General features: G+C 39.6%; 1 protein-coding gene across 4 annotated transcripts in view; it reads left to right on the top strand.

Annotated features, from left to right (window-relative positions):
• The window catches only part of rps6ka1 (ribosomal protein S6 kinase a, polypeptide 1), a 51291-nt gene that overhangs the window by 17639 nt on the left and 8835 nt on the right, over positions 1–24817 (top strand). For 2 of the 4 annotated variants that reach the window (XM_044374091.1, XM_044374093.1), the window contains exon 3: positions 24609–24725. In XM_044374091.1, the coding sequence (XP_044230026.1) occupies positions 24609–24725 (117 nt within the window). Of the gene's footprint in view, positions 1–21338; positions 21372–22253; positions 22857–24608; positions 24726–24817 lie in introns of those variants that run through there. The other 2 variants (XM_044374094.1, XM_044374092.1) reach the window with 2 other exon arrangements.

A 24817-nucleotide genomic window follows, 5' to 3' on the forward strand; every position in this document is an offset into this window, starting at 1 on the left:
CTCAGTGTGAGGCGAATTAGTTGTCATGGTTTCACATCAAAGCAACTGACAGCCAGCTCGGCAAAAGCAAGCAGGGTTATAATTGGACTGTAAATGGAGGCGGTTGAGGGGGGGAAAGCACAAGGAAGCCGCTAGAACCATTGTGGTGTTTGTCATTATGACTTAAATAATGGTGAAGATAATAAGAGAAAAACCAAGACACCCATGGGAAGAAAAGTCCCTTGATGGAGCAATGTGGGATGTCACAGTGTATATTTGACATTTTAAATGTGCTCCTCCCACTGTAGACAGTTACCTTGATATTTCCAAGGTGTGCAGCTGGCTTAGTGTGGTTGTGCATGAGGATCAAGACGGGAGTGGTGTATTTACTCCTATTTTCACAAGACTATTCCTTAATTAGTCAATTGACAGAAAATGAATAAACAGCCATTTCTGATAAGTCATTTTTGAAGCAAAGATGCCAAACATTCACTGGTCCCAAGTTCTCAAATGTGTGGATTTGTGGCTTTTCTCAGTTTTGCATCATAGTAAAACTGAATATATTTGGATTTTGGACTGTTGGTCAGATAAAATGAGCAATGTGAGGCTTTAGGCTGTAGGAAACTGTGATGTATGTTTTTTGTTTTTATTTTACTTTTATTTATTTATTTATTTATTTATTTTTACATTTTTAGGCTAATCATAGTACTACTTTGGTATTTGTTTGGATATTTTGATATAATCTTCTATCATTTCAAATACAAAAACTCTTAACTGTTATCAATCAGGCTGACTACACCATCTGTTCTCAGTTCCCCTGTAACTCTTTTTAAGAGGAAACTACAAACTTTTAAAGCAAGCTCACATGAGGCAAGGGTTTCATAATCAAGAAATGGGTTGAGTGTAACTAAGCATGGTTATATATACATATATGGTCACTAAATCTTAAGAAGAACACAATATATGGCCAATTTCATTCGTAGTCTGGAATTTTATTTGTAAGCTTGTTGTGTTCTCGTGTGTGCTTTTGTCATAATTCTGTTGCTGCATTTCCCACTGCAGTATGAACTCCCACCTACCAAGCCTGAGGGCAGAAAGCAGAAATAGGTAATGCCTTTTCCATTGGTGTCAGTGACATTTATTGGAGCCTCTAATGTAGATAATGGCTTTTTACCGCAGCTAGGTGCTGAGCGAGTGGTATTTGTGCTTCACTGACCGAGTGACAAGAAGGCATAGCGGAGCCGAGATGGGAGCGCGGGACTTGTCGGGAGCGTGAGGAGATAGAGGGAGAAGCACAGAGAGGAGTAGAGAGGAGAGTGAACAGTAGGCTCCCCTTGCATAGTTCTCCCTCCGGTCACTCAGATGTGGACACGGACACAGTCACACAGTTCAGAGCTTTATGACTGAAGAAATTCTCAGTGTGCAAGAAACCAAAAAAGAGGAAGTATCAGAATAACTCAACATTTTCAGACACACACTTTGTGATAACTGCAGGCGCGCATGTACAGTGCTTCTTGTGCAGTGCATCTTTCCCTTGCTGGTCATGTGTTTGTTAATCAGAAGGAAGGTTCAGTGCAGCCTTGGTGTTGAGCATTTCCAGGACTGATTAAATATTTACCAGTGGAGAGAGTGTGTAGGCAGGGATTGTGGCCTACACAATGAGCTTTTTGACCTCTGGCCTACCGTAGTGCTGGCGAGTCAGGAAATAGGAAAGTCAAGGCTGTGTAGCCTCGCGGCGTTTGTTTTTGTAACTGTAAAGCTTCTCTGTGTGCACATGCATATTGTAGGCATGGCAACTGCTCTCTCTTTCTTTCACAAACGTGACCTTGTAGTTGATTTATATGGCGTTACCCACCTCCTACCCCCCACACACAGGAACTCTTAAACATACACACATACAGAGGTAGACACACTAAGCCCTCCTCTCCAATTCCTGTTGTATCAGTCTGTGTGTAATCTTAAAAGCCTGGATGGAGTTAGGATTAATACTGTACAGGAAATTGTCCAGATGAGGTAATACATTGATGGACCATCTGTTTGCTGCTGTGATCGGTTGTGTATCCTGCACGTCAAAGTCTTGTTTGAAAGTCCGATTGATGAAGAATTAACTCTGCACATCATTGGAGTAGGATACTACTGCAAGAATTTACAGTATGTGTGTGTATAGCCTATATGTTGTGCAGGTGCTCGGAAATACAACTCCCTGCCTCTTCATGAGTAGTTGTGGTTGCTAAGTTACTGCCAATGACACTAATTACGACAGTGAGTTTGAGACAATACTACACAATCTCATATCTGTCTCATATCTGAAACTACAGCCAGCAACCAGTTAGCTTAGCTTTAGCGTATAACGTAAGGACACAAGGTCAAACAGCTAACTTGTCCAGTACATAACCCACTTTAAAACCAAATCTTGTTGGTTTTACTATTCGATTTAAAGAAACAACATATCATGTGTTTAGATATGCAGATATTGTTAGCTTTATACAAAGCAAGGCTAACTGTTTCCTTTCTTTTCTAGTCTTAATACTAAGCTAACTAAATAGTGTATTTAATTAGGTAGTCACAGGTCAATGTCACTATGACCTCACAAAATACATTTTTGGTCATAACTCAAGAATTCATATGCTAATTATGACAAAGTTTCACACAAATCTCCAACAGGATAAAATGATGAAGTGATGACATTTTATATCCAAAGGGTCAAAGGTCAACTTCACTGTGACATCATAATGTTCTGCAAAAACACTTTTCTGGCCATTATTCAACGCCATAACTCAGGAACAGAAGGGGAGATTGTGACCATATTTCACATTTGGCCAGATACTGAATTGGTGACACTAATCTTGGTTCCCACTTTGAAACTGTGGTGATTGTATAGATCTTCTGTGCTGCCAGGTTGAAGATGTGTGCGAAGCATCCATATTTTAGAATTTGTACAGTAGTTTCTTTGCAGCAACATTTACATCTGAAGCATCGTCTACTGTCATGGCTACAACTTTGTGTTCTATCAGAATCAGCTCTATTGGCCAAGCAAGTGAACACAAACAAGGAAAATACACCTAATACCTTTTTATTAAATTCCTTCAAAGTCTTCACTACAAATATTATATGAGTCTGGACAGACATAGATGTAAACTGCAACTTGACTGATTGGCAGAGGCATACAACCGCAAGGTGGTATTTCTAGTTTGACATTTTATAAACAAATAATACATATATGAATCGTAAAAATGATCGGTAGATTAATCAGTGATGAAAATAATCATTATTTCCAGCTGTAAAGAGAAGTCTCCTCATGTGGGACTTACCCTCCTCCTTATCCGCTCCTATCTGTCTTCTGTGTGTGTCTATTGTGAGGAGCATTCTCCTTAGTACGCATACTGCAAGTATTGCCCCTTCGAGAGCTTTCAATCGGCAATTTTACTGAATACTCTTCAGAAAGCCTGAGCCTGTATTTTTTTCCTCTTAGCTCAATCCCTGCAGGGGCTGTTTGCATGTTACCTCTTGATGAGATGCATCCTATCATTTGAAGCTTCCCTCTCTTGTTCCTTTTGGGGTTTTGCTGACTAATAGTAGGATTTATGTGAGGAAACTGATATAGCCTAGTCACAGTAGGATAAAAAAACAGTTGTGTTGCAACAAATCATAGCATTTTTGTTAGCCTACAGGGATTGTCGGATAGCTGAAGGTTGCAACATGGAACACACATCAGTTTTCTTGTGTTTAATAAATAACCTGACATTATCTAAATATGGTACTACTTGCCAACCATCTGTTGCTCCTGTTTGCCAAGTTCAGTGAATGCCAGGAATTATTTGAAATTACTGTAATGATCACATGACCAGACCTGTTATCCTGCATCAGTTTGAGTTCATTTGAGTTTGGTGTCTAAATTTGACTTTGGCTAATTTTTAATGCTTTATCAGCATCTCACTTCCTGCCTTCCTTTTGCTTACCCTTTCCTTAAAACCATGAAACACCCTTTTTAAGTTGACTGAAAGATTTTAGCCTACACTGGGTAGCTCTAAGGTGTAAATGTGTGTAACTCTATAACAGGATATTGTTATAGGGCATGCACGCTCAGTGGGCCTTCCTGAGCTTAATAAAGGTTAAATAAATACAATTAAACTTTATGGAAGGAGCGGCGATCATGCCAGAGGGAGGCTGTGGAGCTGTAATTCCAATTTGACCCTGTGTTTTATTTTGTTTTCCTGTTCTGTGCAGCACCATAGAAACATTTTTAGAGCTGGAAAGTATCATATGTTTCTTAGAAAACCAGATCATCATCTTCCAACAGAAGAGTCCTTCTAGAGTAATGCGTTATGCCAGCATCTGCTTGGCTGTGATCCCCAGTGAGCAGAGGCCTGTATTAACAGGGTTTGCACACGCCTTGGAGCTCCACAGAACCAAACACTTCACATTCCTCTGCAGGGTTAGGAGGAGGGGTTATTACCGGAGGGAGAGGAGCTGGAGGTAAAGGGAATAGAGATATCTATGACTGATTACATCAATTTGGGCTTCAGGATGTAGTCTAACATGCACTTCATGTATTATTGTCTAGTCAGTGCACAGATGCAGTAGCGTGTCTGTGAGCGTGTGTGTATGTGTCTCTGGGTTTAAGTGTGATGTCTTTAGTTGTTAACTCAGATGAACCTGAGAATTGTCATGGATTCAAATATATAAAATGTGCTCAGTTTGTTCTCCCTGTTTCCAAAATAAACCATAAAATATTGCAGCCGTGCAGATCTGTTAGTGTCTCAAAACTTGGTCCTTTATGTGTGTGTGTGTGTGTGTGTGTGTGTGTGTGTGTGTGTGTGTGTGTGTGTGTGTGTGTTTTGTGCACATATATACTTTTCCAAAACTTAAGTGACTTTGACTGGACAGGGTGCAGCAGTAGGGGAAATGAAAACGTCAACTTTTACATTCTAATAGGAGGAATTGCTGATGGCAGCATTGTGTCACAGACTCGGAGGTGACATTGGTTGTGCCCATCACAGATTTGGCTCCAGCACACACACACACACACACACACACACACACACACACACACACACATTCGTAAACACACACACACACACACACCCTGACAGCCAGTAAGAATAGTAAGCAGGGTGTTTTTATAGCATTGTTTTGCTGACAGCTCTGTCATTATTCAGTGGTTTGAGAGCTTTGTCTTGGATCACATTATGTGACAGGACACCTAGGAGGCAGCTTATAGCCACACAGGGCCCAGATATAGCAGACACACAAACAGTGCAGTGTTTGTCTGTCTGCCTCTGAAGTAAGAATATTTGACTCTGTTTTGTTTCTGTTGGACTGCTCATCCTTTCCCGCCCGTTGATGCACTATAGTGCACTGTCTTCCCGTTCGTACATGACTCAGACAGTTAAGAAGCGTCTAAAATGACTGTGGAACAAGATTATGTGTTTGGCTCAGAGTTGACTGAACTTATTGCTCTTCACAGTCTCCCTGTGACCCACTGCTTTTTCTTTGTCTCTTTTTTTCCCGTTGATAACATACATCATTACAGTTCATGTCTCAGCAGCTCCTTTCATTTCCTGAGTGTGTGATTAGCTGCTAGTTAGCTATCATATTAATGAGCTGCTGCTCATAAAAAAATACACCCAAGGGCTGATATGCCAGGAGCCAGTAGCTTAGTTTATTTAACACAACAGGTCCGTCAGACATAATTTATTTTGATGTTATCAACCATATCCTAATGCGTAGTGAGGATTTTCTCTTTTTATTTGGATTTTGCTTTATATATTTGCATTACTCTTAAGGAATATGGCAGTTGCAGGTCTCATCATCAAACGATATTTTCAGATTAAGGAAAAAGCTTATTTTTGAGGATTATGCGTCCATAAAATTAGATTTAGAGATTAAAATATCATCTTGTTGTGCATTCTGAATATCTAAATCTTAGATCAAAATCTATAAATGCAGCATGAGGTAAATAAAGGGATTTTGGAATTATTTAGGTACATATACAGTACATGTCTTTATGTGCAAGGGTACACCCTGAGCAAGATATATAAAACCTTTATTCTTGAATAAAAGTCTGTGTGTGCTTCAGTTGGAAATATGTCTAGCAGTATATTATCATAATAATAAAAGCTTGCTCACTCTGTTTCAGCTGTGTTCACTCTTATTCTAAAACTGTACCCGTGCATAATCGTGTTGCCCGCACCAACAATTAACCATAATTGGGTGTCAGCACAATGCAATTTAACCTGATTTGCACTTAAATGCCAGTCACCCTCATAGGCCACAATGATAGACTATCATCTAACCCTGGAAATAATAGAAAATAATTATTCTGCAATTAAGCCAGACAGAATACTGTAGTTGCGCACATACTATAAGAACCTTAAAATGAGATTTAGCATATCAAAGAGACTGATGAAGCCCCTCTCTCACAACTCTTCACCTCCGTGTTAGTCATTTCTCTTTCTTGTCATTTTACCTTCTTGTCACAATAAGGGCAAAGGTGCCGGAAAGACCACCAGCTGATATACTCCTTTTATCTCTTGAAGCCATAGGAGTTCTGGGATCGTGTCAGGCTGGATTAATACAAGACAAGTGGGCTAGAGAGAACACCATTAGGGTGTGGAAGAACTCACCGTTGTACTTTTTATCCTTGGAAGGGGGTGAGATTGCTCAACATTTACCTTTGCCTCGCAGAACAAATTATGGTGCTTTTAAAACAGCTTTTAAGACTGAGATTACATTGAGATTGGAAACCTTGCCGGCATTACATACTGTGCTCTTTTCCGCTCTGTTTTAGGCCGGAAAGTAAACACAGTGCCTTTAAGATTTATGCTTGGTGTCATCTTGCCACGTCTTGGAACAATGCTAAAGCAGCCAATGTATTATAACATACAGTGATCATGCACAGCTATATATTATGAGGCTTAATTGCCCAATGATTGGTTGCAGTTGTAGGTCTTTTATCATATACATATTGAGACCTAACGTACAGTAGTGAAACAATTAAATGTCACCAAATCTTCCCAAGTCTTTCAAGTTATGATAACTTGAAAACTGGTACAGTCTGTGTTCAGTTTTCTGTATAGAAAGCAGATTATAATTACTTTGTTTGCACATGCATCATTTACATCTGACTCTTTGAGTCTGTGTGAACGTTAGCATTATGGTTCCACTCATACTGTATGCTTTTGTATTTCTTTCTGTGTACTGCATGCACTTACAGTAACTCACTTTCTCACATTATTCTTTGCTTATTCAGCTTCACTCCTTGTATTGCTACTTAATTGGACCAGCTGTCCTCACTGCTCTCACAGGACATCATTTGAATAAATGGAGAAGTACACTAATGGTGGTGTTGTTGTTGTTGTTATTGAAATAAGTCAGAAATGTTAATGCAGCTCATGCTGCTGCTGTAAAAGCGCTGTGAAACATTTTACAATATTGGTGGTGTCAATATTCCACTGTAGGAGGGATGAGAGAAGTGCTGCAAAACATGAATGAGTTTTTCAATTTAATTCAGGTCCTTTTTTAACTACCTTGCTGGTGTGTTCTGATCAAAATGTCATCACCTTGACTTTATATCTGCAAAACTATTAATTCAATTGAAAAGGGCCAATGGTAAGCCCAAAAGTGCCATAACAACATGACCTTTCAGAACAGTTGCACTGTTTTAAGAAGGTCTGAAGGAACATTTATGTCAATATGACGGCCTCTTAATAGTTCATCTGATGTGCAGGTGTTGCTTGCATGATGTACGCAGGGTCAGGTTTGTAAAAGTGTGACTACGTGAACCCTGTGAATTTAATTACCTCAGTCTGCTAGCATCAGTTCATCAATTCTCCACTCATACTGCCATGTGGTAGATATTGGATCTTGCAAAACAATTTACACTTATTGCAGTTGTAATTATAACTAGGTTTTGTGTAATGTTTTCCCCCAGTTGGCAATTACTACATGAAATCCAATATGATGGATGGATTGGATTTGTCCAATTTGTCTGATTTGTCCAAACTGAGTACCTTAATTTTCTAGCTGCTAACTAGCTTATGAGAGTTCAAATGTTTCAGTCCATGACTTATCAGAAATCAGATGGCGACAGATTATACTGCAGTGTGAATGATGCATGTTTTTAAGTGCTTTGGGGCTCAACTTTTTTGAATACTTTTTGAGTGTCCCTGTTGTACAGGAAAGCTCTGCCTGCACACTGAAATTAAGATGCAGATTAAAAAGAAACCCCCATATTTCTTTTAAGATGGTAATTTCTGTCAAAAGTGCAGGAGTTGAGAGAGAATCACTAATGAGACTGATCAATGATCTAATGAGATGTGAATAAGTACACGATACTTTGATGTAGAGAGGAGGGAAATTAGTGATAGCGTTCACACGTCTCAATTTCTACTTGAGAGGAGTTGTTGTTTTGTAATTATTTACATCATTTTAGTTATTAATGTCAGCACTAGAACTCCCCCTTAATACTGCATTGAAGGATGAAACGTTGTGATGGTAATCGTCAGAAGAAACAAATGTTTGTTGAAGCTGTTGCCACAAAATATAGTCAACTTTGTTTTCAAGAACGCTGATAGTTAGCTCTGCTTACTGCAAGGCTTCGATAGTTCGCTCAGATATTCTGCAAATGCTTCTTACATCACACAAGTCAACCACATCCTGAAAGATGACCTCAAAGTTCGATGTAAAGTTTGATAGGCATGGTGTGTGTGTGTGTGTGTGTTCAGAACAAATTACCTTTTGCAAGAGAAGAGAGGTTGAATAAACCAGGATTATGGAATGAAAATGTAGGGATTAGGGAGTGAAATGCATCTTGATCCTTTATTTTTAGCACACACCTTATAGTCTTCATTCACACCTAATCCATGTGCTGAAGGTTTTATTTATTAGAATAAGTGCAAGAAGAAAATTTGTTTTCCTTGAACAGCAGAAAAACTTTTATACCAGCCTGAATATGTATACTGTACCAGTGCTGTGAGAGAACGAGGACTAGACACACACACAGGTTTTATTTGTAAAAGTGTGGTAACAGATGATGGTGACAACATATCCGAATTTCACCATATAATTTCAACCAACCAAAATGTATCTGAGACTTTTCTCTTTTAATGTCGCCACTGCAGAAAGTTGTGCCATATTGAGCGGTAATGTACTGTACTGTTAATCTGACGTGTGTTGCCTCTACGGAAGTTAATTACTGCCCTGCTCACAGCATCTGTGCTGCAACAGAACCGTTTAACTGTGGAAAAGCTTCTGAAGTGATTGGCAATGATGTGATCTGAATCATGAATTAGTGGCTACCTGATTGTCCCTTCAGATATTGGACTGTTTTTGTTCTGTGTTCACTGAAAAGGGATGGATACCCTTTTCATAGAAACCCAGGTGTTTGATTTCCATTAGTTTTAAGAGGCAAGCTCATGTAGTTTGATATAACGGCTCTCACTTTGCATGAATATTGCTAACATTTAGTCATTTGGAGCAATTGAGCTGTGATGAATATAGTAGAAATGTTTTATCATTTGTTGTTGTTTTTTTTTAATCATTGTTCAGTGCTCTTTTATGATTTGATTACATTTTATATTGGTTCTTAAATGAAACAACTTCACCATATCTTTGTTGCTTCATAACAGCAGAGGCACTATCAGTAATATTGATAAAGGAGCTGAAATGATTAGTTGATTAAACTGCTCATATTTTCATACTTAATTAATTGCTTAACTGCTTAAAAAAAATTACCTAAATTGGTCGTTCAAAATGTTGACTGAGGATGATGATGATGATGATGATAAACAAGGTCAACATTATGTGATATTAAGTCAAAGGTTTTTGATTCTAAGCCAAAATTATGAATTACTGAGTCAGGATTTGCAACACTATTGTCTCAGAATCATTATATATAAATATATATATATAATTTTATATTTATAATTTGGACTTATATATTATATAAATTATGACTGACTCAAACTTTTGACTTATCATGAGTATTTTTTATTTATTTTATTTTTTCTTTTCCTGGCAGAAATTGGCTTCCATAAGCATCAGACAACTATTGAGCCATTTTCTGTGAGTCGTCAGTTAAGAGAAGAGCTGGCTTTCTTTTCCATGTTTTTCCATGTAAAACAGTGTAGTTTGAACTGAACTCTCTCAGCCTTTTGAATCTTTTACTTTCTAAACTGTGTATCAGTGTCATCCAGTCTGAGTACATTTTACAAGAGATACCTTTAACTTAATCTAAGTATATTACAAACTAAATTATTTTACATATAAAAATAAAGTCATAGTCCTTTTTAAGTTTAAAAAAAAAAAAAAAAAAAAAGATATTTGCTTGTCAAATGTGAGGATTTGCTGTTACTCTTTGCCTTGATCATAGCAGAAGGAATATTTTTACTTTACAGACAAAATTATTATTAATTGTTGTTAAAATTAATCATTCTAGTGCAAGTCCTAGAATGATCACTTTCACTTTTAAGCGTTGTAGATAATGATTACGACATTGCAGCAACATTTCAGCCTACTACTGTATATGGTTGCCCTTGTCATCTCAATTACATCTGATTACAAAGACTTGACATTATGAGGCTTCTAATGTGGGTGTCGACACTGAATATGTCCACAATGCCGCTTTTCTCTTCCATACTCTGTCTGTTTTGGCATCACTTTCTCACTCTCTGCCTCTTCATCTCCTTACATCACACATGGTAATGGGATTGAATGTGAGAGGTCTGGCTTGTTTGATTTTCTTTTTTTTCCCCGAGCAGGCTGACGAGGAACAACCAGACCTGCCAGTTACGGCTTTAATTCTTGCTTGATAAGACAATAAAAATCATGGTGATAACAAGTGGAACTGTCAAAGTGGTGTAGTGCATGGACTCTGGTGTTCCTGCAGCCCTTTAGATGACGAAAGACAGGGAACCCTGGTGACGCACATGCACGCGCGCACACACACACCTCCTAAATGAGAAAAGGCGTTGAGGCTTGAAGATGCCCTCTTTCAGGCTCTCACTCTCACTGCCCCTCATCATTTTACTCAGTACATTCCAGTACATCATCCCTTCCTCTTCCCCCCCTATCTTTCATCACTACTCCTCAGCACTCCTCCCTAAAGTCCAATACATCATTATGTCTTGTAGTCGAGATAAAGCCTGGCTATTTAATGATTTCTTAAGCTGGTGTCCTTGACTGTCCTGCCCCGTTTTATCCTCCTTGCTTTTGTTCTTGCAAAGTTTCTGCACTAAACTTCTCTTCTCTCTGTGAAGTTCGTCAGTCAGAGGCGAGGACAGTTTGAAATCATCTCAGACTTTAGCGCCTTTTGTCAGATCCTGAATGCCTGTATTTCAGCAAGGTCATACGAAGCATTGCAGAAAGGATGTTTGACATTGTGTCAACTGATTGAATGAATGGCATTCGGCAAATCAGTAGCTTTTGGTGAATAGTCGGAGCTGTGTTCAGCTCATCTGTTATGTATAAACAACTTAAAGTGTTCCTACATCTACACGGCAAGTTAGTGGCTTACCAAGAGTGTGGAATGGAAAATCAGTGTCATTACGCAAGCCAGACGGACTTTGTTCTAACACCCACAAAACCTTCACACAGAATATGCTGGTTACAATAAAACTAAATCTATTACCTATCTAGGCTTATCTGAATGCAGGTACACAAACACACACGCACACTCTCACACTCTCACACACACACACACACACACACACACACACACACACACACACACACACACACACACACACATATACACACCATCGTTCACATCTCACAGAGTGTGAGTCATAGAGTTGTGTTTGTGCGCCAAGTTAATTGAGCCTCTCCAGAAGGTTTTAACACAAATTAAAATGGCTCCTTATACTTTGCAGTAGCTAACAGACCTTGTTATGATTGCCTCTGCAGGCCCAGGAGCAATGTGTGCATTTTAATGTGTGTGTGTCCATGTGCGGTAGTGCTTGAAGGAAGTAAATCAGTAATTTTTAGTGATGTGTTTGTGCAATTTGGTGTGTGTGTGTGTGTGTGTTGGGGAGGTTGGTAGTGTTTGATTGAAGTATCTGTCAAGCGAGTGTCCTCCTATCTGTGTTTAGTATCAACAGATACTGATGTTAATGGCAGCAGTTGTTTAGGTGGCATGGGGTGCTCGCGGGCACACAAACAAACACACACACACACAAAGGCTGGGACATGGTTTACAGCCCAATTACCCAGCCTGCCTCTTCGCTGGAAAGGGCTCTAAATCTTTGATTGTATTGTACACAGTCTAACCTCTGTTATTCCCCCTCTTTCTCCCTCTTCTTGCCTATCAGCTATATAGTTCACTGTATAATAACTCACTGTATACGCAGGATGCTGTTAAACAAATCTTTTATCTTTTTCATAAAGTGTGTTTCAGATCTCAAAGGATTCATTTAATTATTGTTATGCAGCTTTTTTCGCCAAATCATATAATTTCTTTGCAGCTCATTGACTGATACCAGATGGCTTGGTATCAATCCACGCCTTGGGGTTGGGAAACGCTGATCTAAACCACTTTATTCGGAGGTCAAACCAAAAGTGACACATTTGAAATGTCTTAATTATCCCTTACAATTTGGGCAATATTTTTACTATTCACCTCCAAGCAAGTTTGACCAACCAGGGGGTATGTATAAAATCTTCCTGATCGTCTCTTTGTCCCCGCTTTTCCAGCAATATCTCAGAGTACAGTGTCATTATTGCCAATAGGAACGATGGCCAAAACTATGAAGACTATAAAATTTCCCAGTACAACATAATGAGTGCAATAAGTCAGACTGATGTTGACATTTGAATAAAAAATACAACCAAAGAGAGTTTCTGTGAACGGGTGCAGCAGGGCTGTGTGAGTGTGCTGAGCATGTCCAAGTCCAAAACGGCGATATCAGTGGGTTTCATCATCCCAGAGCAGACTAAAAACCTACTAGGCTTGAACCAGATGCCCCTCAGACTCGTGATCCATCCATCTACTCACTTCATCCCCTCCTCCATCCATTCATGGCTGCTATGGGCCTAGTTGTCATGGTTACTGTGTCCTCGGCGTCGCTAAGCCTGGATCGCGACTTGTGCTGCCAGGAGGGTGAAAAAAGGTTTATGATAACACGTATACACACAAGAGCAGATGCACACAAACAGACACTTAAAGGGATTTTCATTCGTATGTCAGTCGGGCTTAAAGCACATATGCACACAAAAACTCACACAAAAAACATTAGTACAGTACAGTAAAGTGAACATACAGGCCTACTCTGACACAAAGTCAGCCCCATTAATCATCCAGCATGTGTGCACATTGTCTCATAGATAAGTCTGTGTATCCTGAAAGGTCTCTGATATTACAGTCACAAGCTACCGACCTTTTAAAGGCCATCATAATATATCACTTCCAGGATAAATGTAGATGAATTCAGTCTCATGCAGTATAGATGGTGAGGAGAGGAGGATTCCGGCGTCAAATTGCATATTGAAGTGTGTGAAAGCACAGAAGTGCTCCATTTTATGAAGATGGAGACTGGCAAATGTTACCTGGAAGCATCATCTTGTGTGTGTGTGTGTGTGTGTGTGTGTGTGTGTGTGTGTTAGGCCTTGCCTCTTGTGCCACCTCTTGTCTTACAAAGAGGATACTGGAAGATGGAGACACAAAACACAGTTGCCATAGTTTCATGCTTCCCCCTCTCAGGGTCGATTAAGGAAAATGTTGCGACCGCTTCCTCTTATCCTTTATAGTTCTCATTAATATGGATGTTGATGGTGTTTATTCTCTCTGCTCTGCCCTTTCTGTCTATCTCTTGATTTAATAAAACTGCTGTTGTGTTCTTTTTATATATATATTTCCATTTGCTGGTTTAACTTTCCATTTAAAGTCTTGCATTTGTGTGTTCTGTCTCTTTCTGTGTTTGATTCATCTTTTTCTCTCTCATCTCTTTCTCCTTCTCAGCATTAAGTGTTGCACTCAGGAGAAGGTATATAACCTTTGACATTGGTTGCCATGGGAGCAGTGTTGTGCAGTAGAGGAAAATGTAAAATTCTAGCAACATAGAATTAATAGTCTTTCTTCTCCTGAATGAGTTGGAAAAACACACAGAGATGTTTATCCCTGCTAGATGAAGCCATGCTGCCATTACTTTTTTCCATCTACTTCATTTTTTGGCATCGCAATGAAATATAGACTCCTGAACTTTTTTATTCTTTGTGTCAGAGCTACATATTCATATTTGAGTGTCAAGTGTAAGGGTACAGAATATTAATGGTAAAATGGGCTTCAGAAGGAATTTCATTCACACTGATTTAACACAGTCTGACATGGCCGCTGGCAGGGCTCCAAATTTTCACCAGCCATCAACCAAATGCTGGCAAATTGTGGCTGTGCCTTCCCCATCTGTCATATTTCTAGCAGCTTTGGCAAGTAGACAAGTCAACCCCATTGACACTTTTTATTCTAAGCCCCCTCGGCAGCTAAAGTAAGCTCCACAAAAATGTGTATTTTTGCTTCTTTTGTCTTTCTGCATTTTATTGTGCATTTCCTTAAATGGCACTAAGAAGAAAAAGCTGAAGCTTCACAAAACATTTGTTTTATATTAACAATGGGTCAAATTACTATTGTAATGTGAAAGCAGTCACAAATGATGAAAACACAGAGAATTAACATCTGACTCACTCCACAGTTCATCTCAGCTTTATGGAGCATTTTAGTGTGTTTGAGCTCATTAGTTGGCTCTATTGCCCACAAATTTACTGTTTTGGTTCAATCTCATTGCTCTTATCAGCTCTGTTTCCAGCCGCAGAAGGCAGCTTTTTTCTGCTTAACAAGCTTTGATTAACCAAGTGTACACTATATCTGGTGAGCACCAAATGACAGACAGGCACAGTCAGCAACGAGCTGGTGAACATAATGGAGCATTTAGTGGCTAAAGAGCCACATACTTCCCTCAGGAGTAGGTGGAGACCAAAACAGAGTTACAAATAGTGTAAATATTTCATCAGGTCAGCAGAAACACAACTCCAGCTGAATGCTAATGTTTTTCAGTATCTGCTTGATGTGCGAGTTTGCTCATAGGTTCACCATAACAACTTTATAAGTTGATAATACATCTGATTTGTGTTTATAGCTTTTTCTGCTGCAAAAGATGAAAACTAACTAATCCAGTATTAATGAAATTCAAATACATACATTCCCTGTGTCATAGAGGTTTTAATGTCAGTAGTCATCATTAAAAATAAAAATATATATATAATACTGTTATTTTAGTCATTAAAACAAATCAAAAACTACCCCCATATGTGTTAAAGTAAGGGAAGATAGTGTGTTTTGAGTGTGCGTTTCTGGCAAGCAGATTGGTTGATATTTAAGGAAAGAGGAGAACCATGAGAGGGAGGAAGCAGGAAGTATTGACTGAGATATGATGTTGCTATTTTGGATTGCTCTGGCTGGTGTGAAGAGCTTGAACTATGAGAGCGGGAATTGTTACATGATGACAGAAATTAGAGATTAGTGACATGAAACTTTGGCAATGTTATTGTCTGTGTGTTTATAGGTTGTACCCTGTGTGTATGTGTGTGTCTTTGTGTGTATACATGAATGCCACTGCAACATACCGTAGAGTGCAACAGATTTCCACTGCAGTCAGCCAGCTTAGTTTAAACTCAGATTACCTCATTGTTTTCATTACCAGCATCCACTCTTTCTTCTCTCCCTCTGCCTCGTCTCTCTCTCTCCCCCTTATCTCTCTCCCTCCCTTTTGTTGTCTCTTACTCCTTCCTGCCATTTCCGTCCTCCCTTTTTATAATTTTTAAAAAAAAAAAAATTTATTGACCATTCCTGCCACTGAAGATTTCACACAAGGCCATTATGGCCTCATGTCAACCGTCCCAGCACTGAACTGCCTATCATGCCTATCATCTTACTGCTATTCTTGCTCATGCTATTAATATTACAGATGCCGACATAGGATTTCCGGTAGCATCCGTGCTAATCTTGTGCTACTGGTACATTTGCTATAGCATCCACCTTCAACGTGACATTTCATATAAAACTAGCACCTGTGCTAGTGGTAGTCAGTGTAGTGGTCGCCTAGTTTTACAAAGTTTTTTTTTTTTAAATTACAAATCTGTTTATAAAAGTATATGTGTATATGTGGGTGCATGGATGCCATAGATGTATTTGGATGATAGATGGGACAGATGGCAGTCTGTTAAAGGTTGGGTATTAACCACAGTGGTTCTCTGCATCAAGGGGTTGAGGGTCAAAACAGGTTACGTCTCAACAGCGACTGACAACCTGTGACTTGTCTCAAACCTCTAACCAAACGGAATTACTTTTTTTATATCCTTTCATTCTATATCTGCATTTCTTTGTTTTTGTGTATTGATGAAATGTGCTGCTGTGACAACCATTGATTTAAAAAATGAAGATATTGTCACATGTAATGGATGTCACTATTATTATTTTGTTGTCAGTTTTCTTTAGCGTTTTTAGTTTTCCTAAGAAATCGTCTTTTTTCTACTTTTATTCTGAATGCTATACTGTAGATGGACCTCTTGTCTAATCTCTCCGTGGGATAAATGCGACTGCACTGGCAAAGACACAGATAATCACATTAAGTAGTGAGGGATTAAGACTTTAAGTATTTGCAATGCTGCTAGTTGTTTGTTGTGACCCCTTTTGTTAGTCTGCCAGCTTCAACCTAAATGTTCTATTTTTTTCTCAATTTGTCTCTTTTATGACATTCTTTAAATTTCTTCACCGCCTGTCTGCCCCAGGCAAAGCTAGCATTAAAGCACCATGATGGGAAGTCTGAGGATTGGATTGGGACCAGGTGAATCTCTGTCTGCAGCACTGCTTTCTCCCACTTCCTTCTTCATTCCAACCTTCCCTTTTTTTTTTTTTTTTTTTTTTGTACTCTCGTGTCAGTCATGGCTGTCACAGCATGTGTTCCTAGAGGGCAAAAAGAGAAAGTGAGAGAAGGGATGGACAAAATGAAGGTGGACAGATGGAGAGGCTGTTGGGCACTGGACCAGCCTATTCATCAAAGAGGAAAAAAAAGATAATGAAAGGGAAAGAAACTAGTTGAATGAATGAGTCAGCCCTGCCGTCCAAAATATAGCAGCACTTTTGGTCCGTGCCTTCATAGTTCAGGAAGGCAGAGAGAGGACAGAGTTTCAGTCTGATTAAAAACATAGAGAGACATTCCTGAGACTCATCTGACAGATTTGGGTGCCGGCCTGGAGACATGTGGACACTTGCGCACAAAGACACAAGTGTATAGACACTCATACAGACAGATTCAACTCTTTTCTGGGAACGGACAAGAATTTCCCTAAATCAGTCAGTGCATATGTACAGCGAAATCGCAGAGCTGTAGACGCACATTCCTAATTTTTAGCTAACTGTTTCAACCTTTATTCTCCCATGAAACGATATTATTGGACATCAGATATTTTCTTTGTAGGGTCTTTTGTGTCGAAAGCATAATAAATCAAAAGCAAAAATGGGTAATGTCTTCCACTAAGGTAGTCGTAGAAGTCGTAACTAGTGGTCAATAAATGATTTACCAATGCTATTAACAGGAACAACGTTTGGGTTGTCACCAGGTGGTAAAGAAATCCCATCAGTGGTGTTTATCTTCTTTTATATGTAATAAAGTAGTTCTAAATGTTTGGCACTAATAAATACTCATTTCACTTTCACATAAGTGATCAAGTCTGCTGTTTATAAATGTTAAAATGTTATGTTGTGTTATGTAAAACTAGACCAGCAGGCAAGTATACTGGGGTCCAAGCAGGACTTAAAAAGGTTGTTAATCTGCATTTGTTTTCATGCAGTTAGAGATGTTAATAAATTGATTTTGGTGTGGATGTTCAGCAGCTCTTCTCCAGAAGGTAAGTGGATGAACAGTCCATTAGAGTGGTCTTCCTGATAAACTAAAGAGCTAAAAAAGACAAAGCAAGTGTTGAGGATAAACACCAACCAAACTCAAAGTTGGTTGGTGTTTAAACTCAAAGTCTTATGATGGTTTGCTAATGATCTTCTATAAAAGATTAGTAAATTGTTTATTAACCAATGATAATTGTAGTAATTACAACTTTTTAGAAAGGGTTTTAATTAGAAAGTCACACCTAAAAATATGATACAGATAGAGGTATTAATTTTCCGCCTACCTGCCTACTATATTGTTACGAGTTTCTTCTTGTCCTGAGCTATAATTATGTAATTTTAGTCAGTGCTGCAGAATACCTATGCAGTGTATTTTACCCCTGTGTGTGTGTGTGTGTGTGTGTGTGTGTGTGTGTGTGTGTGTGTGTGTGTGTGTGTGCTCACACAGACATAATCTAGTGTAGGATATTTGTTTTCACAGTAATGAGAATGGAGCACGGTTGGTTGGATGGATGTTTAGACTACTCTGTCTCCCTCTGTGTACACTGGTCGTTTACGCTGTCTCCCACTGTGGACCTTCTCTCTTTTTTTTCACCTCCTCTTCGCTCCAACAGTCAGAGCTGTCATGCATTTGAAAACGTGCAGGTGCTGCTGCTCTGTTTTCCAGGAAAGAAGAGAAGCTACAGCGAGACCCACAGAGACAAATACCGTAATTGTCTTGTGTTATTCACACAACTGTAGCCTGAATGAACTTCTTTTTTAGTGTTCAAGCTCCATTTTGACCTTAAACAGGCATTTTCTTTTGCCTCTGTGTCATATGGAGCAGGTTAGGGCTTCGGTGTATTACCTTGAGACACTTTGACAAGGCCTGGTTGTTGTAGGGCTTAAACCTGTCTGACCTTTGCTGCTGTGATTGGACAGTTTTTGAGCAGCAGGCCAGCCTCTTACATCTCCCACGTGAACCTGTCTGTCCCACCTTTTGTCTCCCTGGCTGTAATTGATGTCAGAAGCAACACGTGAGATTTGGAGGATGCGTGAGCTTGAAAATGCCCTTACTTGGCTATAGCTCCTATCTCCTATACACTCTTCTCTGGAGCACTGGCCACTAGCCTGGCTGTAGACCTGCACTGGCCCCTTGTGTCTACTGTAGAGCATTACATCACTTCTGACACTGACAGGAAGTACATTTGTTTTCACACTTTCAGAAAGACAGAAGTTACTGAAGATGCAAGAGATGATTCAAATACAACTTCTCATTTCAACTGATGCATTTGGTTAATTTGTTTTGGTGTTGATTTGGTAGTGAAATACTTAAAAGAACCTTGTCATGAAAGGCATCAAATAGTTGTTTTCCAGCCATTGGAGTCATATTGGAGTTTAGCCAGATGAGATTCCAAAGGAATTGCAGACTTCAAACAGGACCACCATTTTCTCTTGTCTGTCAGAGGCAGTTATAACACAGATTCTTGACAAGCATGCATCAGCATGCAATGTGTTTCCACCCCTGCTCTGGGAACCCCTGGGGTTGCAAACAGAGGCTTGTATCATCATACAGAGTGCCTAAATATGCAGAATGAATATTTATTTTATTTGACTTCACATCAAAGTGTGTAAAGCAGTTGAGTTGACTTGTCTGGAACCGCTCTGTGTTCCAGCAACTGTGTCTTTTTGCTATATTCCTTTGTCAGTATGATTAATAGCCTCTTCCTGCTGTTCTGGAACCATTTCCTCCCGCTTAATACAAGTCAGTCAGCTGCTCGTGTCCATTTTTATAACTTCACTTCCCATTTTAGTTTCATTAGCATGCTTGCATCTGTCATTGTAGTATTGCATACAGAAGGTATTAGCTAACACGTACTCAGATGCCGTGTATTTCTAAGTTAGCAAGTGTCACGGAAAGTCACTTACACCAGTGTCAGCATCCGTGACATGGAAAAATCTGGACACAGACATGTGGAGATTACTATTCCGCGTCAAACACCGTACACGAGAGGCAAGTGGCCACTTTTTTTCATGTGTATTTGAGTGTCTCTGTGTGAGTGCGGATGATGTGTGTGTTGGGAACTGAGGACTTGCCTGAAACCGGCAGCCGTGTGTGTGTGTGTGTGTGTGTGTGTGGTGTGATATTTTGGGAGAAGAGGAAGGGGGTTCTAATGTGAGTGTGGATGTGATGCTGAGCTGCCATCTTCTGAGCTGTAAAGTGAGAGGAAGCACAGGAGGACGTGTTTATCTTCCACCTCCTCTGACCCTAAAACACACCGCAAGCGGTTAGTTTCGCTTGTTCAACTTCTGTCCCATCTTTCTTCATGTCCACTTCATTCTCAAGGCTATCGCTAATCCAGTGGAGCCCTTTTACAGTTCAGCATTCTCCAGATTCACTAGCCTAATCTAGACATTATGCATCTCAATATAACACCATCAAACTGTCAAATGGGTACTGAGCGTACTTGCTCACTTCCCCATATATTCTAGATTTTCGATATCGCCAACACCCACGTGTGTTTTTGTGCCACATCAGTTAGTTGAAAATCTCACTGAGTAGCAGTTACGCTGGGAAACACAGCCCCCCTGCTGCTGCCATGTTGGGGATATCAAACAGGGAGGAAGTGAGATTGGTTCAAGAAAAAAAGGAAGTGAGAAATAAGAGGGAAGAGAGGTTTCCTGCCACCAGTGTGGCAACCATAAATCACCTTGTCCTTTTCTACCCCCCTCTGCCTGTGTGTGTGTGTGTGTGTGTGCGTGTTTGTGTATGTATATGAAGCGTACCTGCAATGCATTTGTGTCCAGATTTGTATTTCCATAAAACACAAGGAGATCATATTGTAGCAGGCACCTATTCTTGGCTGCTTGCTGTCATTTCCCTTTTCCTAATGCATTGTAGCTGAAAATTCCTTTGATCTGATTGGAGGGTTGTTCATATCACCTGTTGTGCAGCGTGGGGAGAATGGCTCCTAAATAATAATTGAGAGCAGCTGGATGCATTACCCTCTCAGAAAGTCAGGGTGTGACGACGCCCTTTTTTTTAGGGCTTAAGAGGGGTGGGGAATTGTACACTCATGTCATTCTTATCCTTCCTCGACTTACTGCAGACCTCATTTTAGCAGATATTGTCAGCCAGAATCTCTGGTCTGTTTAGGCCTTTTTGAGACTTCTTTGCTGTCTTTTGCTTTTGTGATTGAGGGTGATTTTGAGCATTCTGGAGCCTAGTTTAAGTGAATTTTTTAAAAAAAATCACCTTTTCAACTAGAAAGGTGAAGAAAAGTTAATATTTTGTATATATATATATATATATATATATATATATATATATATATATATATATATTTTTTTTTTTTCCCCAATCAGCTGAAGTCTGGGGAACCAGTACCGCCATAGTATTGTATTATAATTTGTCCTCTGTCAGCAATATTAACATCTCCATTCCAACACAACCGTTCTCCCCTGTTAGAATGACTCTCATATCACCTGGATAGAGAAGGACTTTGCCAAAGTTAGACTCAAGGTAAGCTCTGACCACTTGTACTTTACTGCTACTGTATACCAGGCCTATCTGCAGTCCTCCCTCGCAAAGCAAACACACTCCAGCTTACTGCTTTGGCTGCTTATGCTTAGTCATCCTAATAAAAAACATACAGTAACATCTCTGCATTTTATCCGCTTCAGCCTAACAAGTGAATTCAGCAGAAATGCTGAAATGACTAAGGACTGCAATGCAGCATGTTCAGATGTTTGTGAAATGCAGGTCTGATGACAGCTCAATTATGCTACCGTTTGGTCAAGAGAGAAGTTGATCCTGTTGGCCTGTTCTCTCTTGTTTAAAGAGGTATTTATAAAGGGCAATAAAGTGCGAGATGGAGGAAAGAAAAATAATTAAAGGGAACTTGAGGACTGGTAAGGGCTGTTTTAAGAGACAGGATGGGCAGGAATAGACCATTATGGGAGGAAAGAGAGGGACATGCCGGGCCACAGACAGGAAAATCTCTGTCATCCGCAGGCACCGAGTCGTAGGAATGGTCTCTGCCATGTTGACACGGAGAGGGGACACCTCATCCTCTCTCTGCCTTCCTCTAGCTTCTACTCTGTTGGATTGTGGGTAAAGAGAAGATTTTAGTCAAGTCAAGACAATCAGTAATGGCACAGAAACATATGCAGTGACATTCTGTATGATATCCAATCAGAAGTGCAGAAAGGCAATATTTTTTTTTAATCACTGTTTCAAACACTTTTTTTCCTGTGCTGTTTCAGTTTCAATATGCCTCCCTTCATCTCTGTTGCTCTCTCTCACTTTTTCAGCCACAGATGTATGTGTGTGTGTGTGTGTGTGTGAGTGTGTGTGTGTGTGTGTGTGTGTGTGTGTGTGTGTGTGTGTGCGCGCATGTTTATGTGTGTGGGACCTGATGCGGGACTACGAGAATAAGAGCAAGCTCTTCCTTCCTGCCCTCTTTGGTTCCCGTTCACTTGTCAGCTGCATTCACTAGTCACAGAGGACACGCCAGGCTAATCAGACCAACACAGACAGACAGAGAGTGAGAGAGAGGGAGGTCGGGGTAGATAATGGAAGAGAAAATGAAGATGAAGAGTTAAAAATGATAGCAGAAGGCCCTTGTAGAGAGAATAGTTAAAGGGCAGAGGCCAGGAGATTTTTCCATATTTACCTGCGGTCCACAGAACTAATCCTAACATGATTGCACAAATGAGTCTAAAGCGTAGTCGTGGTGAGAAGAGGTGAGGTTTAAAATGATTTATATGAGGTGGTAGGGTGTTTACTTTGGCTTGCAAATGGGTATGGTGATGAAGCAGAAGTTTGAGCAATGCTGAGATGGAGAAAGACAAGAGAAAGTTCAACCTGAGCCGCTTGCTGACCCTTTACCTGCCTAAAAAGAACAAAGCTTTGACTGACAGCCCTGCTCACAGCAGCAGCCACAGATCAACAGCTGCAACAAGCGACAGCACAGGTACTTCACCTGCACCAAGGAACCACTGTACGGTAAAATGACAATCCTCATCTTGATAAACTTTGAGTAGTCTCCAGCGAGCTATTGCTAGCATTATGATGGTGTTAAGCATGTCATTTTAAAATAAACAAGTGGGATTTATTAATATTGCAAAGTGCAGAAGAGGCTTTACTGTAGTACTCTCTGTCATGGGTAGTTGTTTAGATACAGGGTGCAGCTGCTTGCATGTTCAACCACCTCTGGTTTCCTGTTGTCAAATAGTCACAGACTTAACTTATCTGTGGTGTTGACTGTGTGGTTGAAACATTGTCATTAGTAATTAATCAGCCTTGTGTTGACAGATTAACAGATCATTTTTTTAGTTTAGGGCTGCAACTAATTATGGTGGTTATCTTTTCAGTAAATCAATTCATTGTTTTGTCTTAACAATGTCAGAAAATACTGAAAAATGCAAACACAACTTCTCTTGTTTTGTTTAACCAACAGTCTTAAACAGGTTCCTCTATTTGCAATGATACAAAAACAGAAAAGAAAAAATTCTCACTGTGGGGAAGCCGGAGCCTGAGAATGTTTGTCATTTATTTTTCTTGTTAAATGACTACATTGATTAAATAATCAAGTAGCAAAATGTTTGCTAATACATTTTCTGTTGATTGACTTATTGACAAAAAAATACTGCCTTTAAACTGCTTATTTTGTTTGAACAACAATCCAAAATGCAGCAAACAACAAGCAGCACATCCCCAAGAAACTGGAACAATCAAATCTGTCAGTCTTTTTACTCTATAGCCTAAATGCTGTACTTCATTACTGATCATCAAAAAAAAATACAATTCATAAATGTGTCCTCCTGCAACTACTTGATTAACCGACCAATCATTTCAATTCTCTTCATGTAATAATTTCAGCACTACTTTATTGTGTTTAATAAGCTGCCATTGCTAGTTGTGATAAAGATCAACATGACATATTTAGTAAATAAATAAATAACATGTCCTACTTTTACGTCCCAAATTGTGATAATAAACCCTGCAAGTAGCTGTGAACTCAGAAGTAGATGTAGAAAAAGTATGTCCTCTGCAACCACAATGTTAAATTTGAAATGTTAGCTGCAGGTTAACTATAGTAATGTGCCTGGGGTGTAATTATGAGTACAGAGAACTGAGAGAGCTGATTTCTAGAAAGAGGGTTGTTGTTGTTGTTGATACTTGCTGGAGATGTTTTTGGTGCCTTACAGATGGGTGTTGGTGATTTGTAGATGAGGTTGACACCAGGTCAGCAAGCAAGTTCTCATGTGGTGCAGCTGCAGTAGTGCCAGTGCTGCTCCACCCTGTAAAGCCGAGATGTTGTCTTACAAGTCCCAGCACAAAAAGTCGAGTTTGAGGTTACACAACTTGTGTCCACAAACTGAAAAATGAACCACTGGAAGGCATTGTGTTGTTTAAAATGTGCAGCGGTGGTTTACTGTTACAGTTTCTTGCAAGTAACATTGCAGTCACCATCATTTCCAGAAAACTTCTATAAAAACACCACACCACATTGACTATGTCATCACTTGTTCTCAGCCACTCATCTCACTTTTTGCTGTGCTTCCTCTTCCTCTATATCGTTTTATTTTGATGTATCGCTTTTTACAGTAGAAGACACTCCTATGAGAGAACTGCTGCCTTTTGCAAAGCAAAGAATCATTATAAAATATAAAGTTTCCTCATCCTTTTTGCCATTTGTTCTGTAATCACTGACTGACTATTTATGCTTTTTCCCTCTGTGATTTCACTCTGTAGGAAGATGGAGACATCAAAGAGATCAATATCACCCATGTGGTCAAAGAGGGCTCAGAGAAGGCAGACGCCTCTCAGTTTGAACTGCTCAAAGTCTTGGGACAGGGATCATTTGGCAAGGTAACACACATAATCATAATTGCTTCATATGCGGCCCTCTTCAACATTGCATATATCTTTTTCTCTTCCTCTTTTACACTCTCAGACTCTTA

This window comes from Thunnus albacares, chromosome 15, assembly GCF_914725855.1.
Source record: "Thunnus albacares chromosome 15, fThuAlb1.1, whole genome shotgun sequence".
Lineage (NCBI taxonomy): Eukaryota > Metazoa > Chordata > Actinopteri > Scombriformes > Scombridae > Thunnus > Thunnus albacares.